Source organism: Chenopodium album, chromosome 8 (assembly GCF_948465745.1).
Source record: "Chenopodium album chromosome 8, dcCheAlbu1.1, whole genome shotgun sequence".
NCBI classification, from domain to species: Eukaryota; Viridiplantae; Streptophyta; class Magnoliopsida; order Caryophyllales; family Amaranthaceae; genus Chenopodium; species Chenopodium album.
In genome coordinates, this window is record NC_137841.1 from 20,701,748 (window position 1) to 20,727,635 (window position 25,888).

Consider the following 25,888-nt stretch of genomic DNA (forward strand, 5'->3'; position numbering starts at 1 on the left):
TCTCTCTGGAAAAACCTGGGTGAGTTTTTATAATTTCATATTGGATGATCTAGAAAGCTCATATTCTTAGTATTAGTGGATTAATTTGTTCTCTTTTGTGAGATGGCAATAATCAACTGATTACTTGTTGTTTGGTTCTGTAAAGGCTTCTTAAATGATCTAACAAATGTTAATACTGCCTCTTTGTTTTCAAACCAGGATCTCAATTTGTCAACAGAAAGATTGACTGCAAATAAGGCTTTCACGAATAAATTGTGGAATGCTGGGAAGTTTGTGCTACAAAACCTGCCTAACCAAAGTGATAGTTTGGCATGGGAAACTTTACGTGCATTTGAGGTTGGTATATTTCCCTTTTTTTTTTTTAAATGGCTAATATATTCTTAACTAAGCACCACAGCTTTCCTCTCTCATTTATACTTGTTGATTTCTGTTTCTCTCTCTGGTAATGTTTGAGTTCATATGATTGTTGTGTCAAGAAAGCTTCAATTTGCATATTGCTTCAGTTTGTTGCAGTGAAAATGACAGTTTTTTTACGTGACATGTTAAAACCAAAACCAAATGAACAAGTTTAATTTGCATATCCTAGTGTTTTTGCTTGTTGCATGTCCATTTTTATCAAGCTGAACCACAGGTTCCAATGATTGATTTGTCTCTAGAGATGCAGATACGTAGCATAGCATATGAACATATATCTAAGAATTTAAGAGTTAATTCTAGAGACCTTAAGGAATAAAGTGAATCTGTAGTAGTTGCTATTTCCTGGAGGATATCTGTCCTCTTCTGTACTCTTGGTCTACTCTCAACTGTCTTTGTATATCTGCTTATTCTATCGAAAAAAGTAAAGAATACCCCCTCCGTTCAGTTTTAATTGCAACATGTTGATTTTCACGTTTGCCAATGCATAACTATAACCGTCAATATCTTTAATTATCAAGTAAAAATTATGTAAATATCTAAGAATTTAAGAGTTATTTCTAGAGATCTTAAGGAATAAAGGGAATCTGTAGTAGTTGCTATTTCCTGGAGGATATCTGTCCTCTTGGTTTACTCTCTACTGTCTTTGTATATCTGCTTATCGAAAAAAGTAAAGAATACCCCCTTCGTTCAGTTTTAATTGCAACATGTTGATTTTCACGTTTGCCAATGCATAACTATAACTGTCAATATCTTTAACTTTCAAGTAAAAATTATGTAAAGCTGATCTTTTGAAAATATACTTTGAGATGAATCTAAGATCCCAATTGACTACATTTTGCCTCAAATACCAAACACTAAGATGGTCAAATGAAAATTGTGATTAGTAGCAAATGTCAATACAATGTAATAATTGAGTTGTGAGCATGAATTCGTTAGGAGGTATCTTTAATAGTCTTTTTCCTATAAACAAATAGTAATCTTTCTCATTGGTAGCATCTTAATGTTGTAGGATGGTAAGAGAACAAGAGTTATGAATTATATGGTTAGAAATTTAATTGTGCCTCTTTTAGGTTACTAGTATGCCACCTTTAATGATATGATTTTAGTAATATGATTGAATATATGCTTATGGTTTGCCAAGACCCAAAAAGTGTTTTGAGTTTGTTTCTGATCTTTTAAGGAGTGGTTGGTAGGTGTTTGAAAATTTAAAGTGTAGTGATGAATGTGGAGAAGGTTTTGAGAAGCTAAATAATAATTCATTTTGGTAAATAAGAGGGATAGAAGTTTAATGAAGTTTCAAATCATAAGGGTGGTAATTTTCTTCTAGTGGCCTAATTTTTCTGAACAGAAAATGGAACCAAATCAAGAGGGACTCAGCCTAGCTCAAGATTCTTGCAGTCATATGGCTGTATTCTTAAAAGATGACTTGTATATTGTAAATTATGATACCCTTTTATGTCACTTTAGTTTCCATTGAAATATACTACTAAAGGAAGTATGATCATGTTGTTACTCTTTAAGTGCTTTTTGCTTCTCATGTTGGAAGGTATATAATTTGGACAGTTCTGTTATGAATACTATAAGAAAATGTTTCCAACTCATTCCAATATAGTCTAGATAGTTACTCGTTCTTGGTCACATGAGTCACAACTTACCTAGTACTAGAGTGAAGCTTTTTTAGGAAGTCATGGATAACAACACTGCTTACATTGTTTCTACGATTGTTAAATTTTAGGATTGAATATTAATTGTAATTAAAATGGCATGTGGCGCACTTGATTACTTCACTTTCAATTGTGATTAAGAGCAGGGTATTTTAAAATTTACTTTAAATTATCAACCTAAGTAAATACTTATGAGTTTTTCTTTTCTCTTTGACCTTTTGCTAGCATCTTCTATCAATTTCATTTTCTTCTCTCTTTGTCCTGTTGGCTTTCCATCTGTTTGTGGTTCTGCATACGTGATTCTACGTATCTATTATTTTTTGAAATCAACATTTTCCATAATTTAAAGAGAACATTAGCACGTTGCTGATTATTTCTGGTTTCCATTTTCTACTTTTAATTTAATTTTTACAGTTCGATAAAGAAGAGTCATTGCTGATGTTGCGATTGCCAGAGTGCTGGGTGGTGAGAATTATTTAGGTTGTGCTTATGTTTATTGAATGCTATACTCCTATATTATATTGAATTCATCTTCAATCAACAGGTATCAAAACTACACATGCTGATTGACCAAGTGACTACAAGTTATGACAAATTTTACTTTGGAGATGTTGCAAGAGAAACTTATGATTTCTTTTGGGGAGATTTTGCTGATTGGTATGCATTTCTAAGTTCTAATAATCTGTACTTCTCAAATTCTGCTTCAATCATAGTTACAACAAAAAGTGAGCAATATAACTAATTAAATACATGAATATTATTTTCTTGATACTACAGTAATAGGTTATAGTACATATCTTGTAAATTGTGATATACTTCCTCCATTTCTTTTTAAATTCATTACTTTTTAAATAAGAAAGTTTCAAATTAGATGCTTCATTTCCTTTTTAGTTAATAAATTTACTCTATCTCTCTCATATCACATGGGTCCTCATTTTTCTCTCTCTCTCTCTCATCTCCAAAATTTGCCTAGGAATCTGTGTTTATGCAAATGATGCAATAAAAAGATTGGAGGAAGTATTATATTTTGTAAAGATCATCCGTTATTACAGAACATGTACCTAAGTAACAGATTACAATAATATCAAGAAGATATTAACACATATTCAGTACAATCAGACCTTTCATTAGGCAATGCGTAGGAACCTGAAAGAATGGATATATGTCACTTTGTAACTAATAATTAATCCTATTTCACTGTTCGTAGTTGGTTTCAAGGTAAAGAGAGGATTGAGGGTACTGTTTTCGTGGATTGTATGAATTTGCTTGTATAATGATGTCAGTGATTGGCTATCACATGCTATGTATCTTCATTGATATTCATTACAGATTACTCAATTTCCTCCATCCTTTTGCCTATTCTATCAATGAAATTCTTCTCAATCAAAACTAAACTGCCCAAACTGTATTCTGCATTAGATTCTAATCTTACTGAAGTGAGTGTATGAACAAACAATGTTAACCTTATGAATATTTCTTTGTTTGACTTATTCAAATGAAATTCATGTGTATAATAGGTACATTGAAGCTAGCAAAGCTCGCCTCTACCAAGCAGGGGATAACTCTGTGTCCTATGCAGCAAAAGCAGTACTTCTGTATGTCTTTGAAAACATATTGAAAATTCTGCATCCGTTTATGCCATTTGTTACCGAGGCTCTTTGGCAGGTATGATGAGTGAACTTCATTAATAGTGGTCCTGCAGTACTGCATTTGTCTGGATAACTATAGTGACATTATTTTGGCTGAGCAGATTTAGATGCTGTGCCTAACTGTCACATGAAATCACCGAACAGTTATGTTATTCTGGTTTATTAGCTCTTCAGTTAGAAGCCTCTTGTTAATAAATTTCACAACTTTATGGTGTTATTCTAGAGGCCTTTACTTTTTTGTTAATTAGATTAGGTTTCAGATGTGTGGGTGCAATGTCTGATTCAATATTCATAATTACTGTCGTTAGAACAGTAAATCTCTTGGAAGGTAACCTGTCAGTAGTCTCCTTTAATATGCATTTGAGGAATAGGGACAGTTTAGAAATATCTAGTACATCCTGCCATCTTGTCCTGCAATAAAATTGGATAATTTATTCCTGTCAAGCTGTTGCTTTAGATTCTACAGTGGCATGTTTTATTCTGTAACTATGAGACATGCCTTTTGCCTGTGATGTTTGTATGAATGAATTTTCCAAAGGAACTTGCTAGAATTTAGTAAGAAAACAGAGAGAATATCAAGCAAAGAAAGAAGAGAATTTAGCAGCCAAGATATTTGTATTGCAATCAGTGTAATTACAACACAATAGCCTTCATTCGAGAGGAAGGAACTCTCCCAACAAGCAACCACAATAATATTTTGAATATCCTTCCCTCCCCCTATTAGCAATATTTATAATCATAATTAGCCTAACAAACTCAATTATTACAGCTAATGTAAGGAATCAAAATAACAAACTATTTCTTGAATTACTATCATGCCCTTGATCCAAAACTAAAATCATAACCAACTGTTGTCCAGCTCAGCCTCCAGCATTTGCTAGAGTTTTCTTGAACCCTTTCCTTGCATATGTGAAACGGACCTCAGGTCAGGGTTGATCTCTTGCAATACCCCCCACCCAAAGTTTCAACTTGTCCTCAAGGTGGAAACAAGGAAACCTCGAGTTGACTTCATCAAAGAACTCCCATATGGCCTCAAAATCTTGTAACCCCTTCCACTGTATCAAAACTTCCATGGTAGTCTGAGAGTTTTGCACCCCCAGCACAGCCTCAGGTTCTACCTCCAGAGTCAAATCAGCTCAGCAGACAAATGCACAGGGAGTTGGGTTGGGGTATGAGTGACTCCAATAGCCTTCTTCAACTGTGACATATGGAAAACAGGATGGATTTTGGCATAGGGAGGAAGCTGCAACTTATAAGCCACATTACCTATGCGTTGAATGACAGGGTAACGCCCATAAAATCTTGGAGAGAGTTTGTCATTGGACCTCCTCACCAAAGACTTCTGCCTGTAAGGCTGTAATTTCAGGTAGACCAGATCACCAACCTGAAATGTACCCTCAAGCCTTCCCTGATTCTCATAGTGCCTCATATACACTTGTGCTTGCACCAAGTGGTACTTCAAGTCATCTAACATGGCATCCCTCTCACTCAACTGTTCTTCCACAGAAGAAACAGTAGAAGAAACAGTAGTACTGCCAGCTGAAAAGCGAACCAGATGTGGTGGATCACGACCATAGAGAGCCTTGAAAGGGGTGCAATTGGTGGCGGAGTGAAAAGAAGTATTATACCAATACTCAGCCCAAGGAAGCCAACGAGCCTAGCTATGAGGCTTTCCATTCACAAAGCACCTTAAGTAAGCCTCGACACCTTTATCTCGGTCCGACCATCCGTTTGAGGGTGGTGGGCCGTACTACGCATGAGATGAGTTCCTTGGAGGCGAAATAACTCTTTCCAGAAAATGCTAAGGAAGACTTTGTCCCTATCCGAGACAATAGAACAAGGTATGCCATGGAGCTTGACCACCTCTGTGACAAAAGTGTGGGCCACACTCTGAGCGGAGTAGGGGTGTTTAAGGGGAATGAAATGCCCGTACTTAGTCAACCTGTCCACGACCACAAGTATGGTATCCCACCCCGAAGACTTGGGTAATTCTTCTACAAAATCCATAGATATGTCCTCCCACACCCTTTCCGGAATGGGTAAAGGCTGTAGGAGAACCAAGGGTGAAAGAGTTGAGGTTTTGTTTTGTTGGCAAACATGGCAGTGCTGCACATATTGCTGAACATCCTTTCTCATACCAAACCAGAACCATTCCCCTGCTAAACGTTGGTATGTTTTGAAATCTCCCGCATGCCCTCCAACCACCGAATCATGATACTCCTTGAGCAATTTGCGCGTGAGTTCACTGTGCTTGGGGATCACTATCTTCCCCTTGTATTTCAGCACCCCATTATTCAGGCAAAACCATTTAGGAACCGAATCACCTGCTTGAATGTAACACCCCAATAATTCTCTCTTAAAACCTGTAAATACCCTGAAGAAAATCCAAGAGAATTACTGGCGTGCTACCGCCACGTGTTCAAACGTTAAGGCTTTATCAGAAAATAGCAGCGGAAAAACTAACTCAGTTATAAATAAGTTTCAAAACCAATAACCAAAACCAAATTAAATCATACAAGCTGGAACCATTAAGGTCCTTATTCAAAATCCAAACTAGAAGAAATAGTATAAAAATAAAATCGAGTTTAAATAAATTTAAACTTGCAAAAGAAAACAAACGGCGAACAATAACTAACTCTCCACTCAAAATCCCACAACTCTGATGCGAATGCTGCGTATTTAAGAACCTGTGGTTAATCTGCTCCCCAATATTACAAGTGTAAAAATTGGATCGTCACAGAGTCATTGAAAGGCGAAGGCCATGACCAAAGAAAGACACACAAAGCACGCAATCAGCAAAGCTGAGTACATACAAGCTGCAAAATAAATTAAGAAATCCATAACATGCTACTAATAATCAATCATCATGCATCATTAAATTATAGACTCAACACACGACTCAACTATTTATATTACTAAGACTCCATTAATTAATAATAGGTAAATCATTATTTTTATTCATTGGATTACGCAATAGACAAGGTTGTCCAACCCATGCTCCATTTGGAACATCAATAAAAGAAAAACCCCATGCCTCCTTTCGGAAACATCAATAAACATCCAACGACCACGGGCGCGACTCCGTGACCGTAGTTAGTATGAGATCTCACCTAACTCCTAGTTTTGAAAAATATTTGAAATAAGAGACTCGTAGAACAGACGACCTCGAGAAAAGTACTCGGCTAATACCCCATGTACCCCAACCCCTGATTGTCATTACTCCAGAAGTGCACCAATCCAGAGTTTTATTGCTCATCCATCTTGCACTTTACGTGATTTACAGGTTTAGACTTGGTGATAACTCATATACATAACAATACAAACATTCTAAACACAATTTAATCAAACAAGACAAGTTTCCAATTTCAATTCTTGATTTATTAGTGACAAACAACACTTATTATTTAATCCTTTACTACCTCGGTGTATAAACACCTTGAGTGCATAAGGCACACCAAAACCTTAACCTCGTCTTATAAGACTTAAATCCTTCCTTTACTCATCCTGTTTGCATAATCATGAATGAGTAATAAATTAATCTTTTTACCAATCACATACCTTTGCCTCTAAACGCACCTTGCATAACTAGAGCACAAATAATACTTGCATTATAAAATAGTGCACATCATTTGAAATTCACAATGTATAACCAAATAATTTAACCCAGTCAATCCTATACATGATATTAAGTTCTCGATCCGTCCTTAAACATGCATCTAAAAGAAAGGTTTCGTAACTCGTACGTACCTTGAATAAACGAATTGGTATGCCACTTTACTAACTAGAAATCACCTTCAATAAACTCCTCTCCTAAGCCAAATAATAACATCTCAATCAATACCCAATCAATCAAATTTACAGCAATACTAACTTACTTTAAAACCTTCAAAATCCAAATCAAACAACACTTTAAAACCTTCCCTTTAGTTAAAATTAAAGGCTTATATATAGTTCTTTAAATTTTCTTCATAAAAACCTTAAAATACACTCTTATACATGAAATTACAGCAAGTTCAAAGTCTAATAAAAATCTGAAAATTATATAAAACCCCCTAATAATCTCCCTTTTTAATGGGTGATTAAACCCTCTTTATAAAACATCAAAAGTAGTACTTAGAAACTATTTCCAACACTTAAAACTTCAATAAAAACATATATATTTATGCTTAATTAACTTTAAACATAATTAATTTTATTAATCAAACTCAAGGATAATATTTTAAGTATAAAAAAAACTTCGTTAAAATAAAAAACTGCCCAAAAATCATATTTAGAGGCTGAATTTGGCCACGAGAGGGTGGTGCTCACTACCAAAGGTAATGAGTCTTTCTTAAAACGTTGTTTCCACATGAAAAACACTACTTTTTCCTCAAAATCGGATGAGTTCAAAACCTGATCGGGATTAAAACGGGATTAATATTAACGAACGAAAATCTAAAAATCAAAACACGAATCTACGTATTCAAAATAATCTGGAATTAAATTAAACTAATCAGTAATTATAATCACCAAAATTTCAAAACATCATTACTATAAAAGCCCTAAACCAATTGTTCATAAAAACCCTAAAATCATGATTTTCAATAAATTAAAACCCTAGGTTTATAATTTCATTAAATATGAAAATTTATAACATAAATATAACCTGAAATTTATAATCTTTATACCATCAAAATATAATTTGATACTAAAAATATAATCTTTATACTAAAATCAAAACCCAAAACAATTAAATTAACATTAAGCAAAATAATGAAACAAAGGAGGATGAAAATAAGACTAACCTTTTTGTGTGGGAAATTTTTGGAGATTCATGGGGTATTTATAGGAGAGAATTATTGTAGGGTAAAAAGGAAGATTGGGCCTCATAAAAATAATGGGTCAATTAAGTAAACAAATGGGTTAGGTTTGTTTGATTGGACATAAATTGTAGAATAAAGGTGCATAAAATAATTTGTTCAAATAATTTTCGACCCAGATTAATAATTTGAAACTTTTGAAATTAAATTCCGGAAAATAACAAATAAATATTATAAATAAAATAAAATTTCATTTATAAAATATTTTAAAAATACGGGGGATTACACTGAATTTGTGATATCAGCCCTCTGGAGGACAACATCATTCTTAATGAAAGATAAGACATAATCCCAGCGAATGCCGCAAGAAGTGACCATAGTACAACACTCCACATTAGGAGAAAATTGATGAGACAAGGCGTCAGCAACTTTATTCATGGGTCCGGGTTTATAATGAATGTCAAACGTATAGCCAAGTGGCTTGCTCACCCACTTTTGATAAGCCTGCCCAATTTCCCGCTGTTCAAGGAGGTACTTGAGGCTCTTTTGGTCCGTCCTCACAAGGAAGTGACGGCCAAGTAGTGCCTCCATTTCTCAATGGCGAAGACAATAGCCATTAATTCTTTCTCATAAATTGGCTTGCCCCGATTCCTTACTCCCAAGATTTTGCTATAATAAGCAATGGGGTGTTCAGCCTGAAGTAACACTGCCGACAGACCATGCCCCGAGGCATCAGTCTCCACAATGAAAGGAAGAGAGAAATTAGGTGCTGCCAAAATTGGTGCATTGACCATGGCACCTTTAAGAGAGTTAAAGGCCGGTGTAGCAGCCTCAGTCCAATCAAACTTATCCTTGCATAGCTGGTCCGTAAGTGGTTAGCAATGAGAGCATATCCTTGGATAAATTTTCGATAGTAGCCTGTGAGGCCAAGGAAGCCCCGCAACTCTCTCAAAGTCGAGGGAGGAGGCCAATCAACCATAGCTTGCACTTTCGCAGCATCCACTTCCACCCCTGCTGCAGAGATCACATGGCCGAGGTAAGCTACTCAGGACTTCCCTATTTCGCATTTTTTGGAATTGGCATACAATGCATGTTCTGCCAGAACCTCCAGCACTTGTTTCAAGTGAATTAAATGAGTGGTTTCATAGGGGCTATAGACAAGAATGTCATCGAAGAAGACAAGAACAAACTTGCGAAGAAACGGCCTGAAAACCTCATTCATAAGTGACTGAAATGTCGCTGGAGCATTGGTCAGCCCGAAGGGCATGACCAAGAATTCATAGTGACCCTCGTGAGTGCGAAAGGCCGTCTTATGCACGTCTTCAGCCTTGACTCTAATCTGGTGATACCCAGATTTTAGATCGAATTTGGAAAAGATAGCTGCCCCGTCCAACTCATCCAATAATTCATCAATTATTGGAATTGGAAACTTGTCCAGAGTAGTTTCCTTGTTAAGAGCCCTGTAATCGACACAGAAACACCAGGAGCCATCTTTCTTTTTGACCAACAACACCGGACTTGAGTATGCTCTTGAAGAGGGTTGGATAATTCCTGCAGCCAACAGGTCAGCTACTAATTTCTCCATCTCATCCTTGTGACTGAGGTTATCTGTAAGGCCTAACGCTAATCGGGTTAGAGCCGCTACGAAGCACAATAGAGTGTTCAATTTGGCGTTGCGGGGGCAACACTGGTGGCATATTGAAAACTTGTTGAAAATCGTGCAATAAGGGCTGATACACTGCTGGAACAGGTGGTGCTTCTTCCTCCTACACACTGCTAATATGATTGAGTTCGAGCAAATAGCCTTTCCCCTCTTTCTGAAGAGTTTTGAGCATTGCCTTCAATGAAATGCCAGTTTGACCCAACTGAGGATCACCCCGTAGTGTGACAGTCTCGCCATTCAATTGAAACTTAAGTGTCTAGGTCTTCCAATTGGTGGTAGTGTTCCCAAGCTTTTCCAACCATTGAATCCCCAAAATGACATCAGAGTTTCCTAAGGGTAAAAGGAGAAAATCTTCCACAATTGTGACCCCTTGAAGGTCTAATAAAACGCCCTTACATTCCCCTTCCCCTTGCACTGCTTCTCCTGTTCCAAGCGTCACACCGAAGCTCTTAGTGGTAGATGGCTGAACTTGTAAGTGCTGGTAGCAACCAAGGACAAAAAGTTATGCGTGGCCCCCGGGTCAATCATGACCACCATAGGGCTGCCGTTGATCGCACCAGCCAGCCGCATAGTCTTAGGCCCGGTTAGTCCCATCACTGAGCTCAGGGATACTCTGGCCTCGTGGTGTAGGGCGGATTGCGGCAAGGGTGTGGCTTGTGGCAAGGGAGTGGGGACAGGAGGCTGCTCGGGGGTGACAGGTTGAGTTTCGACCATGGAAAACTCACCTGAATCGTCCCGGTCATCGTCATCCACCGTGAGAAGCATGCTAAGCCCCCGCCGCTGGCATCAGTGATTGATGGTCCACTTTTCATCGCAGCGGAAACACAACCTGAGTTCCCATTTCTGCTGCAGCTCTTTTTCCGATAACCGGGGAAGTTCGCTAGTTGGTTTGGTGGCAGATCTGGTGGTAAAAGGGTGGATTGAGGTGTTTTGGGTGAGGTGTGTGTTTGGGTTTGTGTTTTGGTTTGTGTTTGGGCTAGATCGAAGGTTTGGGTAAGGTGTTCTCCAGGTGGGTAGGTTCGAAGAGTTGGATCTGGGCTTTGGGCTTAATTTTAATTTCTCCTCGACCCGCATCGAAAGATCCATAGCCAGATCCAGAGTGGGTGGGCTAAGGATCCGTACTTCAACCCGGATGTCCTCCTTAAGTCCATTAATATATTGCCCTTTGGCAATTTCCTCAGGCACTCCGTCAATAGGAGCTAAAAGCTCAATAAAACGGCGCCGGTAATCCGCCACCGAGCCGTTTTGCTCGTGGCCAACCACTGCTCGTGCAAGGACCTCGTCGCGGTGGTTCTGAAGCGGTGTAACAGCTGGTGCTCCCACGGGTACCACAGCAGGGCGCCACCACAGCGGCCTCTTGTTGATCCTCCTCCGACAGACGGTAAAAATGGAAAAATCGCTCCGCTCGGAGGATCCATCCATCTGTGTTCGTACCATCGAATATGGGTAAATCGAGCTTCCGCAATTTCCAATTCGATTGATCACCTTGAAATCCACAATCACCATAATCGGGGTGGTGTTGCGAGGAGAAGGGGTTATCCCACTGATAACCATCAGTTTCTCGTGGTTGCGGACCACCAGACATAGTAGACCGCACCTCGGAACAGAGCTTCTCCTGACCTTCAGCCAACTGGTTGGTGACATCCGTTTTGAATGCCGCCATAGCCGTGGAGATTTCTCGAGCAACACGAGCAGGGAGCCCAGGAATCTCCTGCTCCAGTAAGTCCAGTCTCTGACCATGATTTAGCCGTGCCATTGTCTTCTCCGGCAAGAATCGCCACTGCTCTGATACCAAATTTGCTAGAATTTAGTAAGAAAACAGAGAGAATATCAAGCAAAGAAAGAAGAGAATTTAGCAGCCTAGATATTTGTATTGCAATCAGTGTAATTACAACACAATAGCCTTCATTCGAGAGGAAGGAACTCTCCCGACAAGCAACCACAATAATTTTCTGAATATCCTTCCCTCCCCCTATTAGCAATATTATAATCATAATTAGCCTAACAAACTCAATTATTACAGCTAATGCAAGGAATCAAAATAACAAACTATTTCTTGAATTACTATCATGCCCTTGATCCAAAACTGAAATCATAACCAACTGTTGTCCAGCTCAGCCTCCAGCATTTGCTAGAGTATTCTTGAACCTTTTCCTTGCATATGTGAAACGGACCTCAGGTCAGGGCTGATCTCTTGCAGAACTATTCATTAAAAAATAATAACTAACAAAGAAATTAAATTAAAGTAGATAATATTTTCCTATTCACCATCTTCAATTTCTCCTGGCTCCAGCCTTTAAGGACGACATGGAAACGTGCAAACTGGAAATAAGTTCTTTGACATGATAATGTAGTAGGAGACTTGGTTGGGGGTGAAAAGTATTGGTGTTAGGAGTAAGGACTATGGTATTAAGATGCTGGGTGTGACTTGCCTCACTATATTTATAAAATCCTCTCAGATTAGATATAATGATTTTTTTTTTTTTTTTTTAATTGTTTATAAAGAACTATTTTTCCTCTGAAACAAACCTCAATTGCAGTAATAACATGCCTGAAACCTTTTGGGAGATTAAATGTTGTTCAAGTGTTGAGTGAGCTCAAGTGCTTTAATATATCTGGTTAGCTTATGTTATATGTATTTGTGATCCCAAGCTTTTGTTCCATAAAAACAATGGTATTGTCACTAATTTTTTAGATACGTAAATTTAAGAAGCACAGGTCTGTTGGTGACATCATTTATAATTTTCATCGTATGTGATGGGTTTTTTTTTTGGGATTCAAATTAGCACTTATGTATTAGATTGTTGCTTCTGTTAGGGTTTTGATGGTGTTTTATGCTTTATGTAGGCAATCCCCCATCAAAAAGAGCCTCTGATAGTATCTTCATGGCCAAAAACTTCGCTTCCAGCGTATTCAAATGTGATAAAAAGATTTGAGAACTTTCAAGCTTTGGTAAGTGAATTCATGGTGCACTAAAATCTTGTTTTTGATTTTTAATTTTTGTAAATGGATGTTTTTAATACAATTCCAGTCATGATGTATGCTAATGTAAGAATGACAGCAATTAACTCTATCTGTTTCCAGACTAGGGCTATCCGTAATGTTAGAGCTGAATACTCGGTTGAGCCAGTGAAACGGATATCTGCAACTATAGTTGCCAACCCTGACGTTTTCCAGTACATCTCTGTAAGTATACAACTAATGTCTTCCAGCCTGTTTATGAATATTCTAATGATATGCTAATAGATGAGTATTTATGTGTGTATTTTTTAATCTTAATGTGACTCACATCAGTATCGTCTAAGTATATTTTAAACACTGATGTGAACTAGTGTTATAATCCATATACTACAATTTCAAGTTAGGCTTTGGAAAGGCTCATGAAAAAAAAGGGTCAGTTCTCTCTTAAGTTTTTAGATAGGTATGTTATGCCTCATTTCATGTCAGTAATAACAGTCATCTTAAGTAGTTGTTCAGAGTAATTAATTATGTTATACAATACAGTCAAACTTTTCTTTATCACCTTGTTGCGTATGTTAAGGCGTGGGCCGTCCTCTGTGCATCGCACCATGTACCTTTGTGGTTATTATTTTTGTTTACGAGCCAAAATAATAAACTAGTGCTCTATTCTGGACATTTGAGAAGAATCACATAGCTGAGATGACTAGGACTTAGTAAGGCTTTGTACGGAGTATTGTAGGAAGCATACGGTTTTTCTGATATGTGTGTGTGTGTGTGTGTGTGTGTGGGTGTGTGTGTGTGAGAGAGTTGGTGGCGGGCGGGCGAGGTATGCATCCTAGCGTTCCAGTTGGTGGTGGGCGGGCGAGGGGTGCTTGACTGCTTGCGCGCGCGCGTGTGTGTGGCAATACCTTGCTTTTTGTTTGGTCTCTTGAGGTTGTAATTAGTGGCATATCCTATTTCTCTAACTGTATGTTTAAAAAGAAATGCTAAATGTTATCATCTTTCATAACAGGAAGAGAGAGATGTTCTAGCTCTCCTATCCAAACTGGACCTGCAAGCCTTGCATTTTGCAGAATCACTTCCAGGTTTGTCATTATTACAGTTGAATATTGTTCTTTAACCCTAAAAATGATGATCTACTCTATGAATACATATTAACACTTTCATCACCAGAAGATGCAAATCAATCAGTTCACATAGTTGCCAGTGAAGGTTTGGAAGCATATCTTCCTCTTGCCGATATGGTAGATATCTCTGCTGAATTGCAGCGGCTTCACAAGCGTCTTCTTAAGATGGAAGGGGAGTATAAGGGCCTTAAAGCTCGCCTTGGTTCTCCGCAGGTAGGAGATGTTTTGGTCACTAACCTCTGTCTAGCTTTTGATCTTTCTTTCATAATTGTGTTATACTGTCTATAGTATGCCCATATATCGGTGCAAAAGAGGCTAGAGACTGGAGCTGGTGATTTTATTTTGTTGACATTTCATATCCACTCACATCACACCCATATATCCAATCATTTCAAGCAAAAAAGCAACACTTGAATGGGTTAGGGTAGTACTTATATAGAAGAGACTGAGATAAAAGATATCTAGCTTATACGTAGTATGATCTAAGTTCTTTCTTCATCTTATTTACCACTCCATGGGCATTTATTAGCATTTGCCTTTCTTTTTTTTTTTTTTTTTTTTTTTTTAAATTAACACAAATTCTTTCTGAGTCTTTCCGATTTTCTTTTCATACCCATAGTTTTTGGAGAAAGCTCCCGCAGAAATTGTCCAGGCATCTCAAGAAAAAGCTGAGGAAATGGAGGAGAAAATAAATCTGACCAAAAACCGAATAGCTTTTCTTGAATCTACAGTTTTGGTGACAAACAGTTAAAGTGAGTGATACTAGCTGCATCTTTTGCTTATTTGTCTTTATGTTGGATCCTGTAAATTGATATTTCAGCGTAATAACGGTGAATGGTCAGGCATCTCCAGGTTATTTGTCGGTGTTTTTGCTGTTAAGAGGATTGTGGTAGGCTGGTAGCATTCAAACTGAGAATCTTAGAAGACATTTTCTGTTGATGACTTGATGTTGTTGTTAAGAGGATTGTTAGCTTTTCTTGAATCTACAGTTTTGGTGACAAACAGTTAAAGTGAGTGATACTAGCTGCATCTTTTGCTTATTTGTCTTTATGTTGGATCCTGTAAATTGATATTTCAGTGTAATAACGGTGAATGGTCAGGCATCTCCAGGTTATTTGTCGGTGTTTTTGCTGTTAAGAGGATTGTGGTAGGCTGGTAGCATTCAAACTGAGAATCTTAGAAGACATTTTCTGTTGATGACTTGATGTTGTTGTTAAGAGGATTGTGGTAGGCAGGTAGCATTCAAGCTGAGAATCTTCGAAGACATTTTCTGTTGATTCAAAGCAACACATCATGCAATTTTGAGACTTGTACATTCATGTATAGTGGTATTTAAATATAAATCTTGACTTTAGCCATTTTCATGGTACTCCTCTTAGCTAAGTGAACAACTATGTTTAACAACTATATTACATAGTGATAGTTTAAACATTTTTTTGCCTTGTTTTTTCTTGTGTTGGCATTTATCTTACTCATGCGCTGCAGGAATTTGTTAAACAAAATATTTGATGGCAAATAACCAGTAATTACTTAAATGGTGATAGGACAACCTCTATTGATCACTAGTAGGAGTCATCAAGGCCATATATGCTTGTGAAGTTGTGGTAAGATAGCAAAGTTTGAGCACTACTAGAGTACTAGTCTACTTGGAGCCATTAGGGTCAAATATGGCGTTGTGAGTTTGTGTTAGCCAGGAGATAAATTGGCATAATCATATACTACCTTCGATTTTTTTTAGTTGCAACTTTGGAATATTTTATATTTCTCAAATAATACCCCAAAGTTGCAACAAAAAAAAAAAAATCAGAGGTAGTATATACTAGCTTAGGTCTCGTGTCATGCACAATAATTCTAATTAATTATCCAACAAATAAAATTTTATAAAACATACCCATTAGCTATATAGAAATTATATGATCATAATCTATATTAAAAGGTTGTTTAAAAGGAATTTCATATACGAATCACTTTTATTGTTATTATTTTTAGCAAAATCTAATATTAATCAGTTTAAAAGATATTTAAATAAGAGTTGGAATAATATTTTAGGTAAATGTTTATGTAAGAGAATTAAGAGCACCAAATAAATAGAAATATATTTATTATGAAGATATAAAATATTTGGAATATTATTGTTATATTTGTATTATATAAATGTATTCTTAAAAAATTGTCTAAAAAGAAAGAAGTTTAGAGGGAAAAAAAAGCACTAGGATGTGACACGTGTTACTTTCGGTGTCAGTTTTTTTTATTAAGAACTGACTACTAGTTTTGTGCCCCATGCGATGCCCGCGTTGTTTTTTGAATTTTAAGATAAAATTTTAATTAATATGTCAAATTTTAAAATATGTCATTGATATAAAATTAGTTAGGAATTGATGTACTTTTGTAACGATTTGTTATCTAGTAGGCATGTAATGACTAATAATAATGTTGGTGGAAACGTTTGATTTAATACATTAAATTTTTTTTAAAAAAATTCAGCAAAAAAATTAAATAAAATAAATGTTCAAAGCACGTTGATTGGTTGACCCGAACCCAAAACTTTGGGCAAGGGTTGAACATTTATTGACTCGTAACCTAAAGTGAAACAATCCGAGATAACTCATGACCCGACCCTAATTGATAAGTCTACATAGTAATAAAATTCTATTAGATTGTGAAATATATTATTTTTACCAATTAGTATATATTATAAATGGATGTTTTAAGCTTCAAACTACTTCTTTCGCTCAAAAAATTATTATGATATAAAAAATAAAGTTATATGATAATTTTTGAGAATTATAATCTAATAATTTTTTTTGAATAAATTATAATTCAATTTGTACATCTGAAATTTGGTATTTAATCGAAAATAAAGATGTAAACTAGCAAATTTATACTAAAATTCTATCCAAATAGAATTCTAAATTTTATTTTATGAAATTTATTTAAATCAATCCAACGTGACGCGACACTTGGCGAAAAGTTAGAACGCCAAGTGTCGCTGCCTCGTGATCTGGCTAAAAGTTTAGCTTTATATATTAGTTATATAATTTATTTGTTCATTTATTTCCTCCGTTTCAAATTAGTTGACACATTTTTCATTATGCGTACCTGCATTATTTAATCGTAAATACCTAAAATCATCACTAAGTTAAAATTATAAAAATTTAGATTTTTTGAAATACACATGAGGAATCCAATAAGATTGGAGTGAAATATACTAAAAAGTCAAAACATATCGACTAATTTTAAAAAGGGGAAATATATAGGGGATGAATTTGGTAATAATAGAGTAATTTTAGGTTCATCACTTTGATAAACAAAGGGTAAACATGTAATCTCGAATAAGGATATTATTGTTGTATAGGATAGCTCCCGCTGAACTATCGCCCAGCCCCTAGGGTGCACACTCACCGCCGAATAAGCAACTAAAGGAGGGCTCATCAGCCCGGCAGAGTCAGCCCGCAGGGCTGACCAGGCTAAACTCTCCAAGAAGGAGATAGTACGCCTATAAATAGAGGGTAAAGTACAACGGAAAGGAGGTTAGACACTCAAGTTATTACGCTTTCTATATCTCTCTAAGTACACTTTCTCTCTCTAAACACTCTCTAACTTAAGCTTCGAAGGGGGGTTCCTCGAGCCACCCCCGAGGGCAGTTTACGTGTGCTGCCGTGTGTAGGTTGTTGACGGGACCCAGCTTACCCAGCAGAACCCTTGGATCCATACCTGGAACAATTGGCACTAGAAGGAGGGGATTGGATCATCTAACCTGAGGTTCACCAACTGAGCTAGGGACTAGATAAATAACCACCATGGCCGGAGAAGAAACTGTACAAAGACCCACGTCCAAAACTAATGAGACCAGCCAAACACCACAAAAAACACCCCCAGTAACCAGCGACCCAAAAGGATCCACCGGAAACCCCAAATCGACAATCTCACAGAAATCCAACCCCATCAGATCGACATCAGCCACTGCTAAAGCAGCGGCGAAACCAGTAGATCCGGTAGGATCCAACTCTGTTTTCAAGTACGGAATGTCGTTGACAGGCGCGAACAATGAGCTTATTGTTTCAGCACCTGTAACCCAGAAACCGCAGCCCGTAAATATGCCAGCCATTCTGCAGAACCTCTCTAAGTGCAGCAAGGAGCAGCTGGCTGCAATGACAGCGGTCCTTACCATATGGGTAAGGGGGCAAGCCCATTGACAGGGTAAAGTCGTATCCCCTAATCAAAAGTAATACCTAAATCCTCTAACTAATGTAGATAGGGAAGTAGGGTCGAATCCACAGAGAAACGAGTCTTTCTATTCCTAATTAACTAATATAATCTAGATTATTAGGTAACCAACATTTATATGTGAATAATAAACTAAACTACGGAGATCAAGAATAGGAAGGAAACAATATATGAAAGGATCTAGGGTATAGGTTCACCAATAAATAATACTCCAGGGTAAAACATAGTAATCAATCATTGACATTGCATAAATAACACGATTAACAGGCTCTCGCAATTTATTAATCAACATAGATCTAACAGGCTCTCGCAATTTACTAGATCTAAGTTCTTATTGAAAATAGCCTTTAATATCAAATTAACATCTGCTCGATTCAGCAATTTAATATTGCTATACTTTTACAAGCCGAAATTGTAAAACGTTAAAACAATTCAATAAGAAATTATCATGCAATACCAATAATCAATAATAGTCAATCATCAATGCATCAATTAACCAGATTGTAAAGGGCTTTCGCTACGTATTACAATCACAGAATTAATCTACCGGTATTAAATCTCATCTCTCGAATCTCGACTTAACCATTTATAAATTAACCTGCCTATTGAAACTAGACCTAAACATCAATTCTCATCTATCGAATCTCGAATCAATATTGTTAAACTCATGCATAAAAGATCTTCGCAAATCTAGTCACAGAGTATTAAATCAATCAATAGGAAATTAATCTAGCATAGATAATTAACAACAACAATTTACCCCTTCATATTATTTATGGATCCCCACAGACCCTAGAAATAAAACTACTCACACATATTAAAAACTAAACAAATCAAAGAAATAAAATAAGACATGATTAAAGGAATAGAATAAATAACTAAGATTAAGAGAAGAGGAATCGTTACCAAAATAAATCTGGAATTAAGAGTAGAATTAAGAACAAAGGTTTAGAGAGAGAATTCTAAGAGAATAATTAAGAGAGTAAAGAAAAAGTAAAAAGAGAGAAGAAGAGATCCTAAAATCGTATTACGGAGGAGTATTTATACTCCGTACAAAATCCTAAACTAAAACAAATTAAAACGATGCTAATCGTCTACTAAGAAATACACGCGCCCGATCGGGCGCGCCTTTTTTGCTCCTAATACCAATCTCGCGCCCGGCCGGGCGTGTCACCGGGTGCCAGCCTAAGCTTCTCCTGCCCGGCCGGGCGCGCCTCCGGGCGCCAGCCTCTTTGGCCGGGCGGCTCATTTGGGCCAATATTTGGACTTCGATTGGGCTCCAATTCTTCGGGCCAATCTGGATTTCCTCTTTCGGTCTTAAATACTCGGTCCAAATGCCTCGGTATCACCTATATCGAGCCCTTAATCACCGGTTCGATGGCTCTAATCGGCCCTAGGCTATAAACTCTGGTCGTGCTTCTCCAATGCTCGTGATTTCTCCAAAATATCTTGGGAAAATACTCCAAAAGCATAAATCCCTACAAAAGTCAACCAAATCTACGAAAACACTAGAAAACACCAATTAGTAATAAAAGTGGCTCTAAAGAGCCAAAAACACTACTAATTATGACCAAGGGACGGGGGTAAAATACTATATAAAATAGACACATCAAACTCCCCCAAGCCAAACCTTTGCTTGTCCTTAAGCAAAGATCTCATCAATGAATCAATAAATATGCTTCACCCCAAAAAGTAAAAATCAAGCACAAACGATTCAGGGTAAATCAAATAAACATGCTTCAGAGTCAACCAATCTAGTCCATTCAATTACCTTTCTTCCCTAACAATTGTCAAATAGAGCAAACCACAAGAGCATATAGAATTCAAGACTAGTGCTCACACACTCAACTCTTATTTTCGTGGCGAGTAAAAGATGTACTCGATCGCTCTCCATCCAACCCCTTTATGTGAACAATGCCCTCCCAACTCACACTCTCGTGTGTATAAAACAATGAACGCTCAATCCTACTAGTCGACTCGAAATATGCCAAATCATAACTTGCATTGATAAACAACACTTTCACATTCATACAATTCTATGCACAAAGGTCGGAAGGTCTTTAAAGCTTGTAATGTAAGGCTAGGGTAAAGGGTAGGATAAATTTGGGAATAAGCTAAGTGAGAGAAAAGCTATGCTTAAAGGAGCTATATCCTAATAAAACCCATGATCAAAATAAATAGTGATCATACATCTCCTACATAACCAACTCTAACATCAACCAAATAAACTCCAATCATAATAAATAAACCCAACTCTTACAATTTCACTCATAAGATATAATAATGAAGAAATAGAGTGAATAAACAAACTTTATTTTTCAAACTTGAATTTTTTTTCAATGAAGCTCTTTTTTTTTTCCTTTGATCAACCTCCAAATAGAACATTTGAACATTTTTTTTCTTTCGAAGTTCACTTATTTTTTCACATTTGTTTTTTTTTTCTTGAACTTCTCTTTTTTTTTTCTTCATAATATCATGCTTTATTTTTTCAAGAAAATATAACTCTCAAACTCATCAAAAATAAACATGAATAACAACAAAACAACTTCTCAAATCCCACCCAAATTGTGCTAATACTAAGCACACTACAAACTCCCTCACCTCACTCACTAATAGCTCCCCCAAGCCAAGCTTGGGACTAGTAATCAACGGGGCAAAATAGGCTTGTAATGTGGCTAATAAACAACAAAATGTCAAGGCAACAACATGGGTAGCAAGAAGGGAACAAATGTTTCTACAATCATCTGGAGGCTACCTAAAAGAACAAATGCCTTCGTCCTCCACAATGTGCATAATAATGAATCATATAAACATTACTTATAGTTGCAAACCAATACTCAAATTCATTGATATACCAGGAACTATGGAACTATCACACATTCCTTACCAAATCAACTAGTCAAGCACTATATTCACAAGAAGTTGGACAAATTGACGCATGTTAAGGTTTCAGGGCAATCAAACATCAAATCATGATCAACTAATCCACAATGCCTATCATCAAATACCAAGAATCAAAACAATTTCCTCAAGTAAGGGGCACAGGGAAGCATAATTTATAATTCATTGGAACGTATTTTTGGATTTTTTTATTTTTCAATTTTTTTGTATTTTTCATATATAAGAAAGCAATAAAAACTAACCTAGAAAGCAAGAAATCTAACCTAAGAAAACACACCAAAAATAAAAGAAAAGAGAAAAAGAAATATACCAAACCAAAACCTCCCCCAAGCCAGAATCAGACAATGTCCTCATTGGCTCGGAAACTAGCCCAGCATAGCTAGTCCTCATCATCCTCGTCCATCGAGCCGAAACCCGCACCTCCACTGCCACCTGCACCACCTGCACCAGAAGAGCTACCACCAAAATAATCAGCGTGAAAACTCCCCCCCCCGCCGGTCCCCCGAAAGGAATGTCCTGCCCGTACCCGAAGAAAGAAGAATAGTCAGTGTAAATACCACGGGCAGTGGGATCCCTATCATATCCCTAGGGTGGAGGCTGAAACCAGTCAGGGTGAATAGCGTCGTCGGGAATGTTGCCCCGACGAGCATAATCATCGTACATAGGGTAGAGAGCTCTACCCTGGTTCCTCTCTAGGTACCCTAACCTCTGGTCTAAGGAGCCTACCATCCTCCTAAGGTCAGTATCTGAATGCTCGATACGTCCTAGGGCCTGACCTATACTCTGAAGATCCCAAACTGGGTCAGAGTCAACATGAGGGACGGAGTGGGACATACGAGGTGGAGAGAAAGCCACCTCGGGCTGAGGCTGGGGTGGTGGAACTGGTGGTGGTGGTGCCTGTCCCCTAGCGTTGGAAACTAAAACATCATAAGTGTAAGAAAGTTGCCCTGGGGGAAAGGCGGTCAAGTCTGGACTGGGTAGGGGAAAAATGGGCAAAGGTTGCTCGTTCCCAGTTCGAATACACCAAAATGGTGTTTGCTCGCTATCCGGTCTAACCCACCCCACATCCTCAAAATACCTAGCAGTCATGTAGGTATCTGGTCCACAGTTGGTCAGCTGGTGGGGTCCGTCTACTACAAAACCGACCTTTTTCACTGTTATTCGAGTGATAAGGCCACCTAAACGGATAGGGGACTTGGAAGTGGTGCTGGCTGTGGCATGCCTACTCAAATGGTGAACTATAAACCTACCTATGTTCAATTTCCCGTACCCGTACACATAATGTCCTATGACAGCTAGTTCGTTAGTTTGAGCGTTATGGGGCTCGGCCCTACCTAAAAAACACAAACCCGCAAATCTTTGCCAGATTTTTGGGACAGGGTGGTGAATAGGTTTGGTACTAGCATGTTGGGGGTCGGGGGTAGGTAAACCAGTCAAATCATAATATAAGTCACCCATTTTATAGTCCGCATGCCACTGGTGAGATAATTCAGAATTTAATTCAAAAATTTTACAAAATTCTACAAAAGTTAAACTAATATTTCTATTATTTAACCTGAAAAATAAATTTGGCCCATTTCTACTACTAACAACATGAAAAGTGGACAGGAATTCACAAGTAAGTTCTCGGTATGTAGGATAGTGCATGTCAACAAATTTTCTCATGCCAATGTCATTCAAAAATCGTTTAACAAAATCATACAAACCAAATGATTCTAGGGTAGGGCGGTGTAACCACCGAGAAGGAATTACCTCACGACCGACCAAATGCTCTAGCCGTTCCTTTTGTTCCCGGCTCACAATCCGGATCGTCGGCCAGTATGGGAGTTGCAAGTCCGGGTCGTATTCCTCCCTCGAACTGGAGCTCCTACCAAAAATGGACCTAGCCCTCTTTGATGCCATGTTCAAGAAATGGGTTTGAAAATTTATTGAATTAAAACTGAAAAATTTTTATATGAAAGTGAAGAGGATGAAGAGAGGATCACAAATATATAAAGAGTTTTGAATTTGGGTAAGAAATGAAGGAGAAATCTTAGAGAGAAGGTAGAGAGAATTTGAGTTTTAGAGAGAGAAAGTAATGGAGGAAAGAAGAAATGGAGAAAGAAAGAAGAAAAGAAAGAAGAAGGGGGCGGATACGCTCGCACCCGGTCGGGCGGTGGGTCGCTCGGTCGAGCGATCTGGAAAATTTCGTAGCTGATTCTCGCGCCTGGTCGGGCGATCTGAATTGCCTTAATTTCGTAACCTTTCGCGCCCGGTCGGGCGATCTAACGACCTGATTCCTTCTAGCTGTCGTGCCCGGTTGGGCGCCATTCGCCCGATTGGGCGATCTGTAAGTCAAAATTTTCACCCTTCTCGCGCCCGGTCGGGCGGACAACTTAGTCCGTATACGACGAATTTCGCGCCCGGTCGGGCAAAATTACTTATTTTCAAATCCTTGCTCTCGGGCCCGATCAGGCGAGCTTCGCCCGGTCGGGCCCGAGACTAAATCGGCGAAATATTAATTTAATTATTTTCTCCAAAATTTGGCTAACTCTTTTCCTTCAAACCTGTACAAACACTCATAGAACTCGTTAAATTCCCTCATCTCTCCTCTCATAAGAAAAAGAAAAGAAAAACTAGTCTAAAAAGCATTAAAAATACGGGTTGCCTCCCGCAAAGCGCTGGTTTATCTAGGTCCCGCACGACCTTCTTACCAAGTACAATTTCTAGGACCCTTGGCCTAACGCTTGATCAGGTGGTTTCTCACCCGGTCTAGCAGTGTTTAGGCTGCGATGCGGCTTCCTGACATACCCTGTGGGACGCTAAATCTCCTTATCTGGTGGATCCTCCTTGACTTGGATTGGGGGATCTTCAATGCTACGCACTAAAAACCCTTCTTCGATCGAATGTTGCTTCAAATTGTCATTGCGTTCAACACTTGCAACTCGATCTGGCGGAACACTTACCGTAGGCTCGATTCGCACAACTTGCTCGATCGGTTCCACTTGTTCATCCTTGAAACCAAGACCAACATTATAGAGTGCTCTTTTTATTGCATCGACTTCCTTCTGCCATTTGTCTATCTCATCTGAAAAGGATGCAACACAAGATACCGCCTTCAAGGGATCTTTTTCAAGAGCTTGGGGCTTGTTATAATAATTTACAACCACATTAACACTGAAACATTTCTCCTCAGTCATGGAGCTTTTAGGGGCATTATTCAGATTAAAAACAACTTTATCATCCCCTACTGATAGTGTTAACTTACCACTTCTTACATCTATGACTGCTCCTGCAGTGTTAAGGAATGGTCTACCCAAAATAATTGGGGTTTGCGTATCCTCAGCCATATCAAGAACAACGAAATCTACAGGTATATAAAATTTACCTACTCTAACGGGGACATCCTCTAAAACACCTAAGGGGTATTTGAAAGAACGGTCGGCCATTTGTAGAGTTATATTGGTAGCTTTTAATTTACCCATATTCAACTTAGAACACACAGATAATGGCATGACGCTAACACTAGCACCCAAATCACATAATGCATTATCAATCAAGAGATTGCCAATATGACAAGGGATAGAAAAACTACCCGGATCTTTTAATTTAGGTGGAGACTTATTTTGAAGTACGGCACTACACTCTACAGTGAAAGCTACTGTCTCTACCTCACTAATAGACCTTTTTCTCGTCAATATTTCTTTCATAAATTTTGCATATGAGGGGATTTGTGTGATCAATTCAGTAAAGGGAACTGTTACCTTCAAATCTTTAACCACCTCCAGGAACTTACCAAACTGCTTATCCAAGTTTGTCTTCAATTGACGATTGGGGAAAGGAAGTTTGATAATTGGCTTTGGAGCATTATTATTCTTGTCTGGAGTAGCCACCTTCTCTGGAGTTGTACCCTGCAATGTAGAATTAGATATGTTAGTATTATCCTTTAGCCCTGCAGGGCTATCAACTACATTGTTTGGTTTAACGGAATCAAGATTAGCATTATTTAATAAAATAGGTTCATCAACTCTGGGCTTAGAGGGCCCTTCATAGTTTGAACCACTCCTTAGAGTAATTGCAAATTCTTGATCCAAAGGCCTAGTCGGCTGTGCCGGCAGAGCTCCCTGTTGGCGGGCTTGTAGAGTAGCGGAGAGTTGCGCAATTTGATTATCCATAATTTTATTATGCGCTAGAATTTGATCAATTGTCGCATCTCTGCTCTCCATGTGCTTTTGCATATTAACCAACATTACTCTTATTTCCGCCAGAGAAGGGTCGGAAGATGAGGGGGTTTGTTGTGGTTGGTTCTTCTGGCTAGCATTGGGATGATAATATTTCTGCTGCTGTGGCGCCTGTGGTTCTTGTGGTGGTGGATTTTGAACGTTAGTGCTCCGGTAGGAAAGGTACGGATGATTCCAATACCCAGGATTGTAGGTGTTGGAGTATGGGTTATTCTGCCTATAAGCTTGGAAGGCATTAACTTGCTCCACGGAACTCCTGC

The 25,888-nt window shown here is 38.0% G+C and overlaps 1 protein-coding gene across 4 annotated transcripts in view; it reads left to right on the forward strand.

Moving 5' to 3' along the window:
- Window positions 1-15,726, forward strand: part of LOC145641753 (valine--tRNA ligase, chloroplastic/mitochondrial 2-like) — a 38,387-nt gene extending 22,661 nt beyond the window's left edge. For 2 of the 4 annotated variants that reach the window (XM_081692691.1, XM_081692694.1), the window contains exons 19-29: window positions 199-336; window positions 2,496-2,546; window positions 2,626-2,738; window positions 3,599-3,746; window positions 13,040-13,144; window positions 13,277-13,378; window positions 14,166-14,238; window positions 14,327-14,493; window positions 14,900-15,032; window positions 15,123-15,290; window positions 15,381-15,726. In XM_081692691.1, the coding sequence (XP_081548817.1) occupies window positions 199-336; window positions 2,496-2,546; window positions 2,626-2,738; window positions 3,599-3,746; window positions 13,040-13,144; window positions 13,277-13,378; window positions 14,166-14,238; window positions 14,327-14,493; window positions 14,900-15,031 (1,029 nt within the window). In that variant the 3' untranslated portion in view covers window position 15,032; window positions 15,123-15,290; window positions 15,381-15,726. The remainder of the gene's footprint in view (window positions 1-198; window positions 337-2,495; window positions 2,547-2,625; window positions 2,739-3,598; window positions 3,747-13,039; window positions 13,145-13,276; window positions 13,379-14,165; window positions 14,239-14,326; window positions 14,494-14,899; window positions 15,033-15,122; window positions 15,291-15,380) is intronic. The other 2 variants (XM_081692693.1, XM_081692692.1) reach the window with 2 other exon arrangements.
- The last annotated feature ends 10,162 nt before the right edge of the window (window positions 15,727-25,888 follow it).